Here is a 20821-nt window from a genome sequence, read left to right as displayed (position 1 = left end):
GGGGAGAATGGGGAAGGGGTGCAATACAGTTGAGTCAGGTCTCCTCAGTAAGCCATTCCCAGGCTGACTCCGGGGTGTCAAAGAAGAACAATTTGACGTCCACAAGCACTTTGAGTCATCAGGGAACATGAGCATATAGGACAGATGCATTGCTATAAACTTCTGTTTGACTGTTTCATAAGAGCAACACTTATTCTGAACTTCCATTTTGTAGTCTGGGAAGATGAGTATTTTATCCTTCTTGTGATAAAGGTCAGATTTTGTCCGAGCTTCCTTGAGAATTTTGGCATGGTCCTTGAAGTTAAGAAAACATGCTATCAGTGGGCGCCTTTGGCCTCCTGGAGGAGGCTTAGGAGCCAGTGCCCTGTGGGGCCTGTTTGATTACAAACCATGAGGACAGCTTATCTGCAGGCATACATGATCTGAGCCACTGTTCCAAAAGCTCAGCAGGGCGTGAGAGTTTTCAACGTCCTCGGGGAACCCTACGAAGTACAGGTGTTGCGTCTTGACCGCTTCTCTGCATCTTTTGCTCGGTGGTGAAGTTCATTCACCCGGGTCAACAACTGGGTAAATTTAGTCTTGCGTTCTGTCATATTCCACTGTAGATACCCTACTCTCCACCTCCGTAATGTGACCCACTGTCTTCCAAATGTCCTGGTGCAGGCTGACATCTTGCCGCACCTCCCCAATTTTTGCCTCGAGGGCACTCCAAGAGGAGTGTATGGGTTGAAGGATAGTGTCTAATCAGTCAACTACAGCTGTGTCTCCAACTGCAGTGTTGCCCTCGGAGGTACCTGGCAGGGTGGTGAACTGATGTACTCGTTGCTGGGAGAGGGGGAGGTTTAACAACTTTATCTCTCCCGATATTTCGGGGGTGCAAAGGGTTGGCCCGCTTGTCAGTGTACAGCAGCATGAGCAGCCAACAGTCATCATCGCTCCTCTTCTTATTACAGAGCCCCTAAAGTGATCAGAGGAGTGAAAGAGGGGGCCCAGAGCAGGAAGCAGGTGGGTCTCATGAGGTCCAAGCATGCCCACCCGCCTGTCAGGCCAGAAGAGGAAGAACTTTGGCAAGGGCCCGGAGTTCCACTGGGCCAATGCAGCTCCAGTCATCACAGGCGTCCCACCAGGTGGGCTTGCAGGTATCCCTGCCTCGTCCCGGTGCAGCAGCACTATTTCAAAGTCAAGAAGGCCCTGTCGGGGGTCATACCACATTCCCCAAAGGGGCATGCCCGCACTGTAGGAGACTCCAGGCCCTGGGCCGGCCACCCAACTATCTCCATGTCGGGGCTGGACGGGAGAACCGGGATGCGGTAAAGGCCCAAAGGGAGTAGTCACCAACGCCGAGGGGGGGGCCGGAGAGGAAGTCCCTAGCTCCTCCTGATGGAGCCCCACCCTCGACCTTTCCTAGGATGATTGTTGCAGGCGAACCTCTGACGGGCAGAGGAGCGCGCTCCAGGACAGCCGCAGCCTAGGCCCCCTTTGCCTGAGCAGGTCCTCTGGATCAAGGGGGCGGTGTCTCCATTGTCCAACAGGAAGACACTGTTCCGCGTCCCCCGTCTTATGCACTGGGCTGGGTAGGTATATGGTGGGCCCCCTAGGTGGAGAGAGAGGGGGCCCTCCTGCACCCCCAGATCCCTGCAGCGTGAACAGCCTGAGTCTTGCCGCCGCCCCACATCAATGAGTCAGGGGATGCGGGCCAGGTCCACAGTGAAGCTCCCCACACTCTTCAGCTCTACACAGGCAGCCTCACAGCTGCACCCCGCTACCACCTCTCAGCCTGTGGCTCAGTCTCTTTGGCAGCAGTGTCTGCTGGCCTAGAGCAGCCCACCCCGCCATCTTTGGTCACAGGGAGGATCAAATCAGGCCACCCTGCTGGTGGCTGTGACGGCCTCTGCTGCCTCACTCTGACTCCAGGGAAGACACAGAGTGTGCCAGTTGTATTGCCAGCTACCACGGGGGTGGTACAGGCCAAGACACTGTGGCGGATGACAGAGGGGTCCAGAGCACTCTCAGAGTGTGACCACCATCTTCATGCACCAAGCCACACCCCCATGAATGCTTCCATATTTACTTTGGCGTTTTCAAAGAAATAAGAATGCATAGGAAATAGTATAAATAATCTATAGGTCTACATAGCATATACTGCTTTTCTACAAATAAGCTTAATTTACTTCCCCCATCCCACATGGGAATGTTACAGTGCAACCTGTTGAAAATGGGAAGTACACATTGCTTCTCCCACAGTTTATCAGAAATAAAAGAAATGCGCGTATGTACCAGAGAGCATTCCTGTGCCCGTGTGTGCACTACAGATCGCGTGCCATTAAAGTAAAAAATTGCTGTTTAATAAGAGTAAAATGTATTAACATGAAATCCTTTAAGCAGTATTGTCCAACAAAGCAGAAAGTAGACAATATCTATGCTAAAGTGTAATCTTTGCACAAAGTAGGGAAAAATTTCTAAACTGGATTGTTATTTACAGATATGACAAGATTGCCAACAGTAAGTGAAATCAAACATTTTTTTAAAGTAAAAAAATGCATTCTGAATCATTATAGTCTATTAAATATAAATAGTGGGACACCATGACGATGGCTAAATGAATCAATGCCATGTGAATGCCGCTTGACAGGTATGGATTTCATTTAATATATTAGTGCATAGCAGGTATTGTAATCATGTTCCTTTTTCAACAGAAACTAACTGACCTCATAAAAATGATTGTTAAAAGAAAGTCTAAGACTTGAAAAGTTCTTGCGAGATTGTGTCATCTGGTCACCCTACTCATCATAATAAAAGAAAAAAAAATTATATATAAAAAGATTGCTGTTTCCTATCCTCAACACATTGTACTCTTCTGTTTACAAGCATACATAATTCTCAGATTTGAGCAATTAAATTAAAATCATAATTTCGTAGAAGAAAAGATACATAGAAGGTAATCCTGTAATATGCTCTTAAACGGACCTCCAGGCGTTCGGGAGACATTTCATTGGTTCCTCTGAAGTATAGGTTTCATTAGCAAGTAAACAGCCTCAAACCAGTCTGCAGAGCTTTACTAATATGTTTTGTCGATTCGGTATTCCAATCATGAAAATTCATACGTGACCGTACTTATTTTACTGACTGAATGCAGATAACAGCATTTACCATCTCACCATTATGCAGACTTTACTTACAGTTTTTAGTAAACATTCCCATTTGAAAAACAATGCTTCTTCAACCAAATTGCCACATAATAGTCATGTAATGTAAAAAATACAAAATTACTAACATTTAGAACATGACCCTACATTCCCATCTAAGGGATCTGGGGATATTTACAAACCATATGACCTTTGGCCTTGTGGTTTATGGCATCATCAGACCCCCATGATGGAAATGTAGGACCATAATACATGGGTCAGGGCTCGAAAAATCCACTTGAACACTCGCATTGGCGAGTCTTATTTGATCAGATTGAGCAATTTTTAATACTTACTCGTCCTTTCTGGTGAGGTGACACTGAACAGGTGTTCTGTTCAGTTGAAAAGTGGAGGGGCAATAAAAGATGCCTTTAAATCTTGTTCTTATGTCGCATTTGCTCTGTGTTCACAGACAGAGGTCAAAAGTCAGTTTTTCTTACAATTAATTTTCCTTCTGACTGCAGAGTTCCAGGCCTTTGTAAGGTGAACTGTGTGACCTGCTGCTTAGAATGTAAAATAAAAGGATATAGGGTGTCAAGTTTTCTTAACACACAACATTGAAATGTCTAAGTCAACTGTGCAAACATTTCAAAATATATTTCAGTAGTTGTGAAAGCCTTGTTTTATATTTCTCTGTGATGAAAAATATATTTTGATAGAATGAAAACAAATCAGAATAATTTACATGCTGATGTGCAAAGGATAGGTTTTCTGAAACCCAATTTTCAAAGATTGTTAATACACTATATAGTTTTATCAATAAAGCTGCAAGTTAGTGGAGAGGTTTTTAGACATTTCTTGGAAAGTTGATGTATGTAGATGATAATATGTTATCACATCATGCTTTAGTAATATAGTTCTTAAAACTCAGTGTTTAAACAAACTGAGAATCACTCCTGCCCTGATGGCAATGTTGTTAGTAAACTAAAAGAAGTCCTAGGTTAATGCAGCTAGACAGCATGGGTATGTGGGCTAGGTTCTTGTGATGCATGCAGCAAACTTTAGTCTACTTAATCAAACAAAAGAGGTTTTTTGCACTGCAGAAATGCTGAGCTCACATATTTGAAGGTGCAATCGTGTGAGAATGAAGAAAAAGGAGACTGTAAACTATTTGTCTAAGATCACACAATTTGAGACCTGTTTATGGGTCAAGTACATTACAGTTCAGTCGAGTAGATTATTTAAGTTACTCGACCTGCAGGTCTAGTAAACATTCTATGATTTTTCGAGCCCTGTGGGTGCGTATCATTATCCTACAAAAAATATACATTGAAATATACTTGGACCTTAATGTTTACATAATTCATTAAAACATCCACCATCCCTATGTGTATGAATGAAATTGAAAAACGTGTTCCATGGTCAACAATGACAAAGGTTACCAATATATTGCATAGCAGGATCACAGAGCTAGCTCTCGTTACACCACGGAAAAAGCAACTTCAAGCATGAGAGGGTAGTTTCAACATAATTTTGTGTTTTTCCAAAGTTAGAAAGCCTAATAATTGAATATTACCTGACATTGGCAAGGTCTAGGCACCGTTTCTTTATAAACCTTACAACTCTGCATGCTGAAAAGTAAACAAAAACCTACCACCTTTACGGTAGCAAAAATTATTTTCTTGGATTGGTTGCTGACAGCGACTTTTAATTTTATGACAGACTGAAACACACCCTATTCAATGCTTATCTATGGGTTTTCCTGTGTGTACATTTGCCGATGAACAGGTAGTTGCAAAAAAGCATGAAAGTTCTTCCCACATCCAATACAACAGAATGTTATTTTCATTTTGTATGTTCACTAATTGACCTCTAGGCATAATAACTTCTGAAAGCTCTTCCCTCGCTTACATCCGTGGGTTTGCAGGAGGTATCTTACAGTTTATGAATGACTGACACATCCTATATATTTTATGTTGTTTTTCCTATGTGTGATTGCTGGTGGCATTTTAGATATGTTGAGCTAGCAAGGCCCATTTCACCTTCACTACATTTCTATGGTTTTTCTTTTGTATGCCTTCATAGATGGATGGGTAAGACCTATGCTTGAGTAAAGCTCTTTCCACATCCACTGTATGAGTGTTTTTTACATTTGCCTTTTAGCTGCTTACTCCTTAGACGCATGGATTTACTAAAGGTCTTTCAACATTCAATCCGTCTGCATGTTTTACTTTCTGTATGTCTTCACAGATGGATGGTTAGGTCTGGTGCCTGACTAAAGCCCTTTCTACACTTTCGGCAGGTGTATGTTGTTTTTCCCCGTGTGTGTTAGATGATGGCTCTTTGGATGCGTGGATTTACTAAACCTCTTTCCACATTCACTGCAAGTGTATGGTTTCTCTGCCACATGACTTTGCAGATAGATGGTTAGGACTGAGGCTCGAGTGAAGACATTTCTACATTCATTCCATGTGTATAGGTTTTCCAGTGCACTGCGCTGGTGGATCTTTATAGTTGATAAATGAATAAAGCTCATTCCACATTCACTTCATGTATATGTTTTTGTTCCTGTGTGTGTTAGCTGGTGCCTCTTTAGATGTGTAGATCTACTATAGCTCTTTCCACAATCACTGCATGTGTATAGCTTCTCTCCATTATGCCTTCGCAGATGGATGGTTAGGTGTGATGCTTGAGCAAAGTACTTTCCACATTCACTGCAGGTGTAAGGTTTTTCCCCTGTGTGCATTCGCTGGTGTTTCTTTACACTTGATGCCTCCCTAAAGCTCTTTCCACATTCACTGCAAGTGTAAGGTTTTTCCCCCGTGTGTGTTAGCAAGTGGCTCTTTAGATTTGAAGATGTATGAAAGCTCTTTCCACATTCACTGCAAGTAAAAGGTTTTTCCCCTGTATGCCTTTGAAGATGGGTGGTTAGGTAGAATGGGCGAGTAAAGCTCTTTCCACATTCACTGCATGTGTAAGGTTTTTCCCCTGTATGCATTTGCTGATGGATCTTTACAATTGATGAACGTGTAAAGCTCTTTCCGCATTCACTGCATGTGTATGGTTTTTCCCCTGTGTGTGTTATGTGGTGGCACTTTAGATGTGAGGATTTAATAAAGCTCTTTCCACATTCTTGGCAAGTGTAGGGCTTTTCTCCTGTATGCCGTCGCAGATGTACGGTTAGCTCCGATTGTCGAGTAAAGCTCTTTCCACATTCACTGCATGTGTATGGTTTTTCCCCTGTGTGTGTTAGCTGGTGGCTCTTTAAAAGTGAAGCTGTACTAAAGCTCTTTTCACATTCACTGCAAGTGTAAGGTTTTTGCCCTGTGTGCATTCGCTGGTGGATCTTTACAGTTGATAAACAAGCAAAGCTCTTCCCACATTCATGGCATTTGTAGGGTTTTTCTCCTGTGTGTGTTACGTAGTGGTTCTTTAGATATGAGGATTTACTAAAGCGCTTTCCACATTCTTGGCAAGTGTATGGCTTTTCTCCTGTATGCCACCGCAGATGTATAGTTAGCCCTGATAGTCGAGTAAAGCTCTTTCCACATTCACTGCATTTGTATGGTTTTTCCCCTGTGTGCGTTAGCTGGTGGCTCTTTAAATGCGTAGCTGTACTAAACCTCTTTTCACATTCACTACAAGTGTAAGGTTTTTCCCCCGTGTGGATTCGCTGGTGGATATTTACATCAGATGAACAAGCAAAGCTCTTTCCACATTCATGGCATGTGTAGGGTTTTGCCCCTGTGTGGGTTACGTGGTGGCTCCTTAGATTTGAGGATGTACTAAAGCTCTTTCCACATTCTTGGCAAGTGTATGGCTTTTCTCCTGTATGCCATCGCAGATGGATGGTTAGCTCTGATGCATAAGTAAAGCCCTTGCCACATTCACTGCATGTGTATGGTTTTCCACCTGTGTGTGTTCGCTGATGCATCTTTAGTTTTGATCAATCGGTTAAGTGTTTGCTACATTCACTATAAGGATATGTTTTTCCCCACCGGTGTGTATGTTCGCTGATGGAGCTTTAGTTTTTCTGGGAAGGTAAATCTCTTTCCAGATTCACTGCAGGTGTATGTTTTTTTCTCCTGTGTGTGTTCCCTGATGGAACTTTTTAGTTGCTGTTAGTGGAAAGCTCTTTCTATTTATACTGTATGAATCTGTGTTTTCCGCTGTATGTGTCCGATATTAGCCCCATAGACCTGATGGCTCATTAAAAGTCATCTTACATTCATTACACTTAAGTAGGTTTTCTGTTGAGCTGTTACTGGGAGCAGTGTACGGATGGGGAGCAATTAAAAGTCTTTTCACAAACCCAGAACTTCATGCTATTGCTTCTGTTTTTGTTTGCAAATAACTCTTAGCTGTGATAGCTGATGAACACTCTTGCCACATTCACTCTGTTCTCATGGGTTTTTCCCCTGTGCATGTTTGGTGACGCTACTTTATTACTGAGGAGAAGCCAAAGCTTGTCTTATATTGTGTGTATGTTTTTGTTTTTTTAATTTGGGGTTTAGAGTCTAAGCGTTGGTAATATTTTGATATAAATCATGTTAATGTGTTTGCTGACTGACCACTGTGGTTCCTGAACAACTAACTATACTTTAATATTACCTAGATGTGTGCAGTATTTGCAATGTATCTGTTCTTAATAATAATGTTTAAAAGACACTGGAATGCTTGCAAGACAGATAACATAGGTATGGCCTTTCAATCAGAAGCTGTGTCTTCAACCTAAGTTACGAACTTTCAAGTATGTGTGCAAAGAATAAAACTCACAGCTTATCTAAATAGTCTGTTTCTTGGACAATATTTATGGAATACACGCACAAAGACCAAAACTCATTACCGAGTCTTTATGTTCTAATAGCCAAACACTCCTTTCTTTTAACTTTCAGATGTCTGCTTCACAATTCATGTTTTGTATATCTATGGTTTCTTCCAACTGATTGTAAGGTCCAGCCAAAACAGCATTTATGATGAACACCACAGCATTTACATCATCATGTTAGAGAGGGGAGCATTGTAACAACCTGATAATTACCGAAGATAAAGGGTGGTATCTGGCATGTTTTAATACTGCATGTGTTATGCCAGTGTAATATTTGTGATTTTAATTTATTTGGATGTTTTGGGTCCGGCAGCATGAATATCCTCAGCCTCTTGAAGCTGCTGGATTGCACTTGATGTTCTTGCAGAATACGTCTGATCATTTATGACATGCTGTGTTTCCTGCTGAGTTGTTCCATTTCAAATTACTGTTTGGTATCAGTTCTGGTTCTTCTTGAGTATCAGATAACTTTTCAGTATTGTCATATTTTCTTCATTACTCTCCATCTTATTGTGTGTTGAGGAATCGTCTCTCTGGGGATACAAAAATACTTGTCATGTTGAAATCTGTAGAGAGCAAAGTGTACACTATGGGGCTCATTACGACTTTGGCGGCAGGCGGAGGCCGCCCGCCTGCCCAAGTCCTGCACCGGGATGCCTGCCTACGCCTGCCTATGCGGCCACCCCTCTGCAGGCCCTACTACGAGTTTTCCGCTGGGCTGATGAGCGAAAACAGCGTTTCCGCCCACCGGTCCAGTGGGAAACTCACCACAACATTGACGCTGGCTCATAATCGACCTGGCAGTAATGTTGCAGTTCGTCGGGTGCGACAGCACCTGTCGTGCTATTCACTGCCCATAATTCGGCCAGTGAAAAGCACACAGGGCTGTCCATGGGGACCCCGTCATTCGACGCACAGCCCTGGTGCGACAGGGACTGTGCATGGGCAGTGCAGGGGCCCCCGACGTCCCCCTTCTGCCAGCCTTTGCATGGCGGTCCGACCGCCATGCAAAGGCTGAGGGAAAGGGGACTCGTAATCCTGAGCAGCGCTGCCCTGGTGGATTACGACCGCCTAGGGTTTCGATTGATGGCAACCTGGTGGTGCTGGCTGTCGTAATGTGGTGGTCGGACCGCCACTATGGCAGCGGTCCAACGGCCACTGCGAGTCTTGCAGTCTTAAGACTGCCACACTTGTAATGAGGGCCTATGTCTCTGATGAAATGTGAAAAAGTGAACACTTGATTATATTTTAGCCAATGGTAATTACTCTAGGTAGCAATTCTGCCCATCATTTTACCTGACTGTGCCACTACAAAAATCATTCTTCTGGAAATCAGCATTGATGCTTCTTTAAAAAAAAAAATTAAAAAAAAAAAAAACATCAACAACAAAAAACAGCCCAGTATGTACCAGAGACTATGTTCATCTGAATAGTAAGATAGGCAACACCACATAAAGGTACTGACCGTGTTGGCCTTGGCCCGTGAGTTGTAGAGCTTGAGTCCTGTGGCACAGCAAGACAATGAATCAGTTAATTTCACTTGATCATGATCATAGCTTTGACACTCATTGCTTTTAAATTCCTGGGACTGTGGATCTCAAAAAAGATGATACCCACTATGAGGATAACCTAATCCTACTGGTTAATAGGGTAGACAAAAATGTGTAACACTAGAGGGGCCCACTGCTGTTTGGAAAGGCAGTAATATTTAAAATGATAGCCCCGCCCAGATTCACCTTTATACAGCAGAATAGACCAACACTTACAAATAGGCTCCTGAGATCCTTGCTCTGGCTAGACAGGCCGCCACAGATTGCACTCCAAACACTCCAGCACTAACTAAAATATGTAAATACTACAAAGTAGCACAGGTAAGTGTTGTCAACAAATGGGAAAATGTACCACTGGAAGATCCTGCCTTCCGACTGGATTGTCTAGCTGGGTAGGGGGGGCCATCTGCATGCACTGTATGGTGGAGAGCTCTCGGCCGACGCCCCCTTGACATCCCCTCCCGGAGACAGTGGTAACTACAAGGCATAGTTTACTAAGGAGAATGAAATAGGAGAGGAGATTGACGCCAAAGACCCCACTGTGACTAGGCAGATGACTGGGCCGGGAACAACATGACCAGGCTTCAAAAAAATGGAACAATATTGGCCTCTCCACCTTGGAAGATATGTGGAACGTAAACGGTATTGTACCTTTTGCACATCTAAGGACAGCGTATGAGATGGCTCCCACACAAGTATTTAAATAACTCCAACTGTGCCACGCACTGAAGCATAGATATCACCGGGGGAGGAAACACTGCTGGAGGGGAGGTTGCTGAATGGTCACGTGACCACGAAGGCAACCTTCCTCACATATTGCACTTTACTGACTAACAAGGAACTTGAAAGATTTATGAACCCCATGGCAAACTGACGTAGGGGAACTAGCATGCAATAGTGATGCAGGAGCGTTTTAGCTGATTCAGCTGAAAATATTACAGAGACTATTACACCAAGTAATTCCTACATGAAATAGGCAGGGCCAGTGACAACACGTGTCTGCGCACCTGCATCCAGGAGGGTACATTCATGCATACCATATGGGTTACTCCAAAGAAATGCCCTTTCTAGGCGAAAGTTATAGAGAGACTGGAAAGTGCTGCAGGCGCGCCCACTGACAGACAGGCAACCCTAGGCTTGCTGAGGATATGGCACAACTCAAACATCTCCTCTTGCGAAAAAAATTGCTGGTTAACTTCGACTTCCTGCTGGCAAAAAGGAAGACTGCACTGCTACAGGGGAACCCAACTAACCCGCAGCTTTGGAAATAAGAAGGGGAAGTGAACATATGCTGTGTCAAGGAAAAGTTGGTATACAAGGGAAGAGAGTGCAAGAAGAAATATGAGAAAACTTGGGGCAGTTGGGACACAGAAAGCTAATGATACCGGATTGCATGGGCGACCCCCTGGGTCAGAAGTAGAGACGGGGAAGGAGCTGTGCTAATGGCGATTAATCCACTTATCTATACATACGATTGTAAACTGTGAACAACACCTTATACACAAATCTCTGCATGACAAGTATGGTCAACATGGATGCAAGTGTGAAGGCCTCAGACCAGGGTAAGACATTCCACCTTTATAAATAAGAAAGCAAACGTTTTAGATCTCTTTCAGAATGACTTGCAATGGTGTGAACACCAGAATCCTAGGAGAGTCTATGAACATAAAGAGGAAGAAAGCCACAAATCCAGACACACAACTCGAGAACACACAGAAAAACCAGGAGCCAACACCGAAGGCTACGATGCCCACATTAGAGGTGTGCTCGATAAAGCACCCTGACTGTGTAGAGGAGTCAAAGCTGCAGCAGAATACACACCAGAGAGCCACTGATACGATGTCGCCAGGCAATGCTTCAAAAATGGAAGGAAAAAAATAAATAAATCAGTCGATGGTACAGGTGGCCATGCGAGAACAAGGTGGAACGAGGATTATGAACACATCGACCAGCAAGAGGTGTATGCAAGAGTCTAGTAATAGTATGGATCTGGATTCTAGTGAAGCATCTGTACATAAGATGTAGAAATCAGTGGACAGCGAAGAACGATCAGTGAACTTGGAATGTGAAAAATAAGTGTATTTCAATCTTATTCAGTACACATTTAGGGGCATTTAAAATCAATGGTAAAGAGGAGAGAAGTCATGAGGCAAACAAGTTACCTACCTTCGGTCCCACTTTTTCTGGGGAGCGGGGGTGTACAAATTCTAAATTCAGATTCCTCACCTTTTGACTATCCCAGGTGCAAGACTGGATCCGGAAACTTTTCTCCAAAAGCTCTCCCATGCCGGCAGGGGGCACTGGTTCCAAGTCGGCTTCGCAAGCTGCACCGCGTGACATTACTGGAGCCATAAAGCACCCTGTCGGCGTGCTACTTCAGTTACCTTCGAGGCTAACAGATGACACTAACTTACTAAGATAGGTGTGGTTCTCAATATTATCAATAGAATATTATTGCTACATGTTTTATTTATAAGGCAATAAATAACTATGAATAAAAGATGCATTTGTAAACAGCTATAAGTAGAAATGAGGAGTCTTGGTATAGAAAACCATGCTGTGGGAAGACAGGATGAGGAATCTGCAGGTAGACGTTATACTCACCAGTAAAAGTAGGTTACCGGACATAGGTAACTTGTTCTTCTGATGGACAATCTACCTGCAGATTCCTCACCTTTGGAACAGAATTCACTAGCAGTACCACTCTCAGAGGTGGGAGCATGTCTGACTAAAGCAAGAAGTCCTGTAGAACGGAGCAAGGTAACTGACCATCCTTTCTCACGTCCGCATCGAAACAGTCGCATTTACCAAACGTGTAAAGGAAGGACCCAGTTGCTGCTTTGCATACACCTGCCAAAGGAACACCTCTAGCTAGGGCGGATATACCTCTGGCAGAATGAGTACAAATACCTTCAGGCGGATCCATTTGAGCCATGGAGTAGCAGATGTTGACACACAGGGTGATCCATCTTGAGAGTGTTGGTTTCTGAATCACTTTTCCTTTCACTTTCCCTAGGTATCCTATTAAGAGTTGATCATGGAGTCTGAATTCTCTGGTTCTGTCAATATAGAAGTTGGTTACCCCTTAGGGGCAAGTCTAAATAGTCTTCCTTCTTCCTTTGTAGAATGAGGAGGAGATAGAAGCTGGAAAGTGTAAAGAATTGACCTAAGTGGAAGGGAGTAACTACTTTAGAGAGGAAGACAGTCCTGGTCTGTATTACCAGTTTGTTAGGAAAGAAGGCAGTAAAGGGTGGTTTTACACTCAGCGCTTATGGTTGACACGCCTTACTGATGTGAAGGCAATCAAAAATTTGTTTTGAAGGATATCAACCTCAAGTGACAACTGTGAAAGCGTTCAATGGGAGAATACGTAAAGAAAGAAAGAACAAAAATTAGGTCCCATTGAGGCATAAAAAAGGTGAAGAGGGGTAACTATTTGTAAAACCCTTTAGAAATCGCAAAACAATTGGGGATTTAAACAGTGATGGTTGATCTGGTAAGTGTAGGAAATTTGTTAAGGCAGACACACAGCTGTTCAAACTGAACAGCCCTCTGGGGTAAGATGAGGGCAAAAGAGAGAATATCAGATAAATTGACTTTAATGGGATATATGGATTTTTCAGCACACTATTTTACAAATCTAGAGCATCTACCAGAGTCCACAGATATGATGAACAGGCGTCTAGAAGAGAGAATGATGTCTGCCACATCAGGCGAAAGAGAAAGAATTCAGGTTGACACGCTCAATCTCCAGGCATGCAGGCCGAGGCCTGGGAGGTTGAGGTGTAGCACTTGCCCCAGTGACTGCAATAGGGGGTCTATCCTGAGCGAGAGACAAAGCAAAGGGGACAGACAGAGAGAGAGAGAGAAACAAGGTCCGCATACTGCATCCTTCTCGGTCAATCCGGTGAGATTAGGATTACTTGTGCATGGTCTAAGTGAATCGTCCTCAACACTCGAGGAAATAAGGGTATGGGAGGAAACGCAAACAAAAGGGGAGCAGTCCACTTGAGGTGAAACGCGTCACACAAGGCTCCCTGCATTGGATACTGGAGGGCACAGAATTTCAGACAATGAGAGTTCTCGAGTGCAAATAGATCCACAACAGGCGTCCCCCTTAACTGAGAGAAGTCCTGGATAACCTCTGGGTGAAGATGCCACTAGTAGCCTGCAGATGACGTCGGCTGAAACGGTCTGCTCGTACATTGAGAGCTCTGGCCAGGTGATTTGCTACTATACGATTCTGGCAGTCATGAGCCTATGACTAGAGTCGCAGAAGTTCTGCAGAGAAGAAACAACCCCACTTCTCCCCGTTTATTGGTGTACCATATCGCTTTTGTGTTGTCTGTCAAGATTTGGTATGACAGAACGCAAAGGCAGGGAAGGAAAGCCTTGAGAGCTAGACGTATTGACTGTAATTCCAACTGACTGATTTGTAAGCTATGTTCTTTTGATGACAATAGGCCCCTGATCTCCAATTCCTCCAGATGAGCTCCCCCACCATAAGGTAGCAACACCCATGATAATTGTGGCCACCGGAGGTGGAAGGTGAAATGCTTTTCCTTAATTGCTAGTTATTTATGATCCACCAATGCAAATTTGATGCTGTGTCCCTTGAGATCTTTATGCATGCCTGCAGATCTCCAACATGTTGGAACCACTGCCTGCGGAGGTACCACTGAAAGGCTCTTATGTGACCAAGAGAATGCAGAAGGCTACAAGACCTAACAGACGCAAGACCACCAGAACTTGAACGATCGCTTTATTAAGAAACACAGGAATTATAGCCTGAACGTCTTGAATCCTCTGAAGTGGAGGGAAAGCTAGATTTGATGTGGTATCCAATACCTACCCTATGATTAGTATGCACTGAGAGGGCACCAGGTGAGACTTGACTTTGCTGACCAAAAAGCAGAGTTCATACAAAATTTGAATCATTTGTTGTCAGTGGTAAATCAACAAATCGGGTGTCTTGGCTTTGGTTAGCCAGTCAGCCAGTTAATGGAACATAGAAATTCCCGTACTTCTGAGGGAGCTGCTACCACTTCCATCACCTTTGTGAAGGCTCATGGTTCGGACGTGAGGAGAGGACATATGGTAGGACTTTGAACTGATAGTGTTCTTATCCTATACTTCCTGTGTGATCTCAGGATTAGGAAGTACAAACAGGCATCCTGCAGATCGAAACAGACCAACTAGTCTTGCGTATTCAGCACTACCAGAACCTGAACGAGGGGCAGCATTTTTATTTTTTTATTTTTGAGGAACCAATTCAAACTTTTGAGGTCTTGGATCGGTGGTAACCCAATGTCCTTTTTTAGGATCAGAAAATATCTGACATAGCACCTCTGTCCCTTTTCCTGCTCTGAAACCAATGCCACTGCACCCTTGAGTAAAAGGTAATGGAATATTTGCAAGTGTTTCAGCAGTAGAATGTCTAATTATGGCGGTATGGGATGGGTCGGTTGCTGGAAGGGTAGCGAATCCCCCTTTCTACAATATGTAGGATCCAAAGGTCTGATGTGATGACTTCCATTTTTGGAGAACGTGGGATACTGGTCCTCCAACTGTTTGATAATGATCTGAACTAAGGCTGCTTCCTTGCTGTAGCTAAGAAAGTGGAGGAGGAAGGGGAAGAGAAATAGATCGCTTTGGTACTCGACCACATTCCCCTTGCTGCAGGTGAAGCGGATTGGACTGTAGGTTGTACTGCGGTCTGTTCTGAAAGGAAAATGCCCGACTAAAGCCTCTGCATTTTTTGTACTGTCAGTAGTCTGTTAATTGAGACTGAAGACCTATTGATCTAGCTGTTGCCTTGCTATCCTTAAATCATTCAGGAGAAGAGTTGGCCTTTGCTCACAAAAGTCAGGAGCCATCAAATGGATGGTCTATTAGGGTTAGTTGGATGTCCTACAAGAAGCCCGAATTCCTGAGTCAAGCATTGCGATGAAGGGATACTGATGAACACATGACTCTGGCTACTGAATCAGCCACATCCAAGTCTGACTACATAAGGTGTTTCACCGCTGTTTGTCCATTTGCAACTAACCCCTTAGAAGGGACCCCTAAGATCTTCTGAAAGCATCCAGTGTAGCATATCCATATCTGCCAGCAAGTGGCAGTGAGGGATTTTAGTGCCATGGTACCTGTTGACAATAATTTCTTTGCCATATGCTCCATCTTTTTAGATTCTCTATTCACTGAGGGTGGGGGAAATCATTCTGGGGTCATTTTGGATGCACATGAGGCCTAAACCATCTAGGCTTTTGGGAGAAGGATGGGCTAACAGAAACTTGGGCTCTCCAGGTGTTGGTTTGTATCTTTTTGCAACAAATCAAAAGACCGCAGTTGTTTTTTTCTAAAACTGCGAGAATACTCAGTGAGTGTCTCAGTGAATGGTAGATGAGGCTCAGATGAATGTGTAGAGGAATGAAGGAATTCAGTTAAAATATTACGTTTTAGTTCTGATGTAGGTAAGTCAAACATATCAGCAGCTTTCCTTAGTACAGAATGGTAAGAGGTGAGTTCTGGAGGAAGAATGCCTGAGGGAGATACTAGCGTCCATCCCAGAGATGTATCTAAGTCAATTGCATCTTTCAGGCCTTGTAAGTGGGGTCTAAGGCTGTGAGGTCATACTCATCATTGTCCCAATCATCTGGACCATCTTGAGGATCAAAGTCACCCATCGAAAATCTTTGTTCTTCAAGAAGTCTTTGCACCTCTCTTCCTGACCTATGAGGCCTCATAGACAGTGTTTCTGAATGAAGTTTTGAGGTAGGCACAGAGAAAAGTTGAAGTGGAGAAGACATTGGAGTAACTGACTGCATCAGAGGCTACGAAGTCGGTGGAGTGTCCAGAGGCGCAGATTGTGTCAACCGCGGCACCAATAAGATGTGAGGTTTCTTGGCTGATGGCTCTGTACTGCATGACAAAAGAGGAAGGGATGTCATTCCCGGTGCCAATCTGAGCTGGAAGAAGATTTGCCCAAGAACCTTGTGGAAAAGGGTAGAAAGGAGTGAACAGAGTGGACTGAAGCAGCCTTGGCATTCCTCCTATGTTACAGGGTAGAGGACCCATGGGGCCAAACGACAAGCCAGTGGGGATCATTTCTCTATTAAGTACACAGAACATGGTGTTCAGAAGGTTTGAAGAGTCCATCCCTGGATTATGAAATTTGGGGTACCATGCTCCTAACTGGTGCCATGGAGACAGAACAGCGGATGAAACTGGAAGCAAAGCTAACATTCAATCCTTCAGTGCAGCTGGTGCCGGGTCGACTGGAGTCACCGCTGATATGTCTTCGTCTGCCAGAGGGTGTTCAACATCTGACTATTGATGAGGTGGAGTCGCCAGCATCGGGGAAGGTGACCTGCCTTTTGAAATTCTTTGTTTCGATCCATGCCTCCTCTTCTTTTTATGTTTTATCCGGGATGATTTTGAGGATGGAGGAGATGGGGAACTTGATCTTGGACCAGACTTCTCACAACATTGCTTTTTTCCTTAACTCTGCTCATAAACATTTTGCCTTTCCTTTGTTTCAGAGCCCTGGGATGCATCTTCTGTCAGGATTCACATCTGTCAACATCATGGTCCGAACCCAGGCACAAGAGGCAGATTTTGTGAGGGTCAGGAATTGACATTTGCCCTACACATTCTCGGCATGATTTGAATTTGGATCGCTTCAGTGAGGACAGTTCGACAACAACTGCACCTAAAAAAAAAAAAAATCAGAATGAGAAGATGTGGAATGAACAATTCCCTTTCACTCTGAGGAATGTTTTTCAGGAATGTGTTGATGGAACAGAAAAAATGGAACAGACATCAGCACGCCGACTGCAGCCCTCTATATCTCCAGTGACGCCATGCAGTGCTGGGTATGGAGATGACTTGAAACTGGTGCCCCCTGCCAGTGTGGGAGTGCAATTTGACAAAAGGTCCTGGATCCATTCTTGTGCCAAAAGCTGAGGAATCTGCAGGCAGAAGCAACCATCAGAAGCAGGTTTCTCCATCACTGCCTTCTCTGGCCTATTAGACGGTTCCTCCATATGTCCAATAATTTACTGGAGAGATTAGGGTCACCCAACAATATGTTTAATATTTGGTAATGTAATTCCTCTGTTGTATGCTGACCGAGTCAATGTTTTCACTGTGATTCTTGGAGTACCCCATACCACACTAGTGCTCAGACTTCCCCATTTAATCCTATTCAATTGGCCCACTGCTAATGGAATGGGTGTGTTCTGTAGGACCCATACTAATTTTGGCAGTATTATCATTTTAAAAAGTGCCCTTCTTCCGAGTAGTGATAGTGGGCGCAGCCGACAACAAAACACATCAAGTCGTAAGTCTCAACACTGATTCTAGATTCTTTAAAAAAAAAATAGATCAAGAGTCATGTATATTACCAGATATTTAACCCCCACTTCAGAGACTCCCATACTCTGGGCAGATCCCATTCCAAACTCCAGCTTTGGCTTTGTGTACAATGTATTTTCCCCAATTTATTTTACATTTCAAGTGTTTCTGTAGTCGGAAAGAAAATAAGAAAACGTGTGAGAAAGTCTCTCAGGAGCTATCTAGGTACTGAAAAGTATTGTCAGCGTAAGAGAATTTTTTTACCTCCTGTAAGCCTGTGCACAGTCAAAAATCCTTAATCAATCCTAACAAGATCACCCAGCAGGTTATTGCCTCCACACGCAAGGTAAACAGTAGAGGTGACAACAGAAATTGCGTCCTTGTGCCTCTCCTCAGGGAGTATTTCAAGGAGGTCCCGTGTTGTAATTTAGTTGTAATATTTTAAGGTAGCAACATGTAATTACATGTAGGCAGATTTTGTTAGATTAGAGGTTATGACATATTTAAATATAAGTGGTACGTTCCCCCCTCACCTTCCCTTTAGAATGGAATGTTCTGACTGTTAGGTAGAGGAGTTCACAATAGAATGTTGGGAGAGAGAGCTGAGAGAAGAGGAGATGTGAAGAGCTGATGAGGAGAAGTGGAGATGAAAATAAAGCGTGATTCTAAAGAACCATTGATCTCTTTTCATTATAACACTGGCGACGATTGGAGTGCGAAAGGGGGCACTTTCATCTCTACCCCTTATGCTGCATCCTCATCAAAGTGACCACCATTTACTTGAGGTACTGTTATTCTTAATTAAATGACTGGATAATCTAGGAGTCATAAGGATCATCCCGTTTATTCAACAAGTACTTTACTACAAAATGCAGCTATGCAGATAGCACTATTACTGATTTTTCAAGTCTTGAAATATTAAGCATAGTGTTGACAAAACAAAACGAAACCTGATATTGGCAAAGTTAATGTAGAAAGAAGAGCTAAACCGGCAAGAAGAGTTCATAAGGTTAGCCTTTCAATTCAACAATAATTTTACAAGGAAAAAATATAAAGCACACATTATGAACCTCTTCTGAGAGGAAAGGTCAAGAAGACACAATCAGTCACATGACAGATATTCCTGGAAGGAAAGGAAAATAAACGTGTCTTTTACCAGTATTACTTCATGAGAGGCAAGCACAGGTTATGAACAGCGACCTTTTCTGAGAGGGAAGGTCAAGAAAATCAATCTATCACACACAAGTATTTCATCTATGAGGATCTATTTTTAAATAACACAAGTTAATCGTCTATACTGACAATAATGCAAAATGAATGCACAATAAACAGGTCTTTTTCTGATGAAATTTTATGAAAGGCAGCTCTGAAACGGAACATTCTTATTATATTTAACTGTGTGGAAGCGCGCACAATTACATGAGGAGCATATCTCATTAACTTTTAATCCACAAGAAGTTGTACTTTGCGAATTACCTCAGCTTTAGTGGAGTTTTTGAAACGGTTGAGGATCATCTGTACTTCGGTTTCAAATGCAGTTTCACTGAATTGTCTTACTCCAGCAATTGGACCTGCATATTGTTGTAACGCTGACAGGCACAGCATGAACGTTTAAGAAGCATTGGTAATGATATTAGCCAGTTGGTGGTAACGCTGACAGGCACAGCTCTTTCCTGCTTGTGGCATTGTGGGAAATTTACTGTTCTCAGGGCTTTTCCTCTAAATCGGCCTACTGTTCTCAGGGCTTTTCCTCTAAATCGGCTGCAACACTAGACTGTGCATTTTCTTTAATGTCTTCATAAATATGCATTCAACTGTTACTATTTAGATTTAATAACATGTGATGATTGCTATATTTATTTTCTAACTTTTTAATGTTTATAGTTGCACTTTGAGAATACACTTGATAGTATATAGTAATTGCTATATTTTATACATACATAACTATTTAAATCACACTATCCTTTAGAAATGGCTGCAGCGGGCATGTCCCAGCCAATTCCATTTTTAAATGAAACTGGAGAACCTAACATCCCATGGAAAGAATGGTTCAAAATTTTTGAATCATATTTAATTGCCATTGGTGGAGATAAATTCAACCCACTCAGGAAACAACACATATTGTTACACAATTTAGGGACGCACGGCAGAAAAATTTATGATACGTTACCTGAACCTGATTTTCCAGATGGACAAGTACAGGATGAGTATGTCACCACATATATGAAATTGGAAAAACAGTTTGGAGACAGAGTAAATGTGGTCTTAGAACGTCATAAATCTTTCTGTTGTTCCCAAGGCAAACAAGAGAGTGTGACTAATTACGTTGCTGCTCTAAGGGGATTGAGTACATTATGTAACTTTGGGAATCTTAATGACTCACTAATTCGAGACCAAATAGTCCGTTGTACTAGTAATGTAAAAATTCAGGAAAAATTACTACAAAAACAACCTGATCTGCAGGAAGCAGTGGAAATAGCAAAATCCATTGAGCACACACAGATATGTTTACAAGAAATCAGATCTCCTTCTGCTTCTTCTGATCAAGTTGCAGAGATTAAGGTAAATGCAGAAGAAGAAAAAGTTATGAAAATTAAAACTGGAGGTAAACAACCTATAAAAACCACTAATCCTACAACAGGATTAAAATGTTACCGCTGTGGGAGCAGCACTCATTTGGCGAACTCTACCTTTTGTCAAGCCAGGACAGCCATATGTAGAAAATGTAATAAAAAAGGCCATTTTGCCAGAGTGTGTAGGGAGGTGTCTAAATTTGATAAACAATATGAGCATAAAAAGGTAGATGATTCTCAAGAAGTTAAAAAGATAATACTGCAGGTTAAAAAGGAACAGGAAAATTCTTTTCAATATCCTCAGTGTAATATTTCCCTTGATGGCAGTCCAGTAACAGTTTTCGCTGACTCTTGCTCACCCTTTACAATCATAAATGAACTGGATTTTAA

General features: G+C 42.9%; 2 protein-coding genes across 4 annotated transcripts in view; both read right to left on the bottom strand.

The window, feature by feature from the left end:
* LOC138248884 (oocyte zinc finger protein XlCOF6-like) overlaps nt 1–20821 on the bottom strand; it is a 256396-nt gene that overhangs the window by 87025 nt on the left and 148550 nt on the right. The gene's annotated exons all lie outside the window — the stretch shown is intronic.
* LOC138248883 (zinc finger protein 420-like) overlaps nt 2626–20821 on the bottom strand; it is a 35315-nt gene continuing 17119 nt past the window's right edge. The window contains exons 3-4 of the mRNA XM_069202860.1: nt 9419–9456; nt 2626–8486 (exon numbers count right to left, since the gene is read on the bottom strand). Coding sequence (XP_069058961.1) covers nt 5674–7059 — 1386 coding nt within the window. The 5' untranslated portion in view covers nt 7060–8486; nt 9419–9456 and the 3' untranslated portion in view covers nt 2626–5673. The remainder of the gene's footprint in view (nt 8487–9418; nt 9457–20821) is intronic.

Source organism: Pleurodeles waltl, chromosome 8, assembly GCF_031143425.1.
Source record: "Pleurodeles waltl isolate 20211129_DDA chromosome 8, aPleWal1.hap1.20221129, whole genome shotgun sequence".
Lineage (NCBI taxonomy): Eukaryota > Metazoa > Chordata > Amphibia > Caudata > Salamandridae > Pleurodeles > Pleurodeles waltl.
Note: the sequence above shows the minus strand (reverse complement) of the source record. Positions and strands in the feature narration are given on the sequence as shown.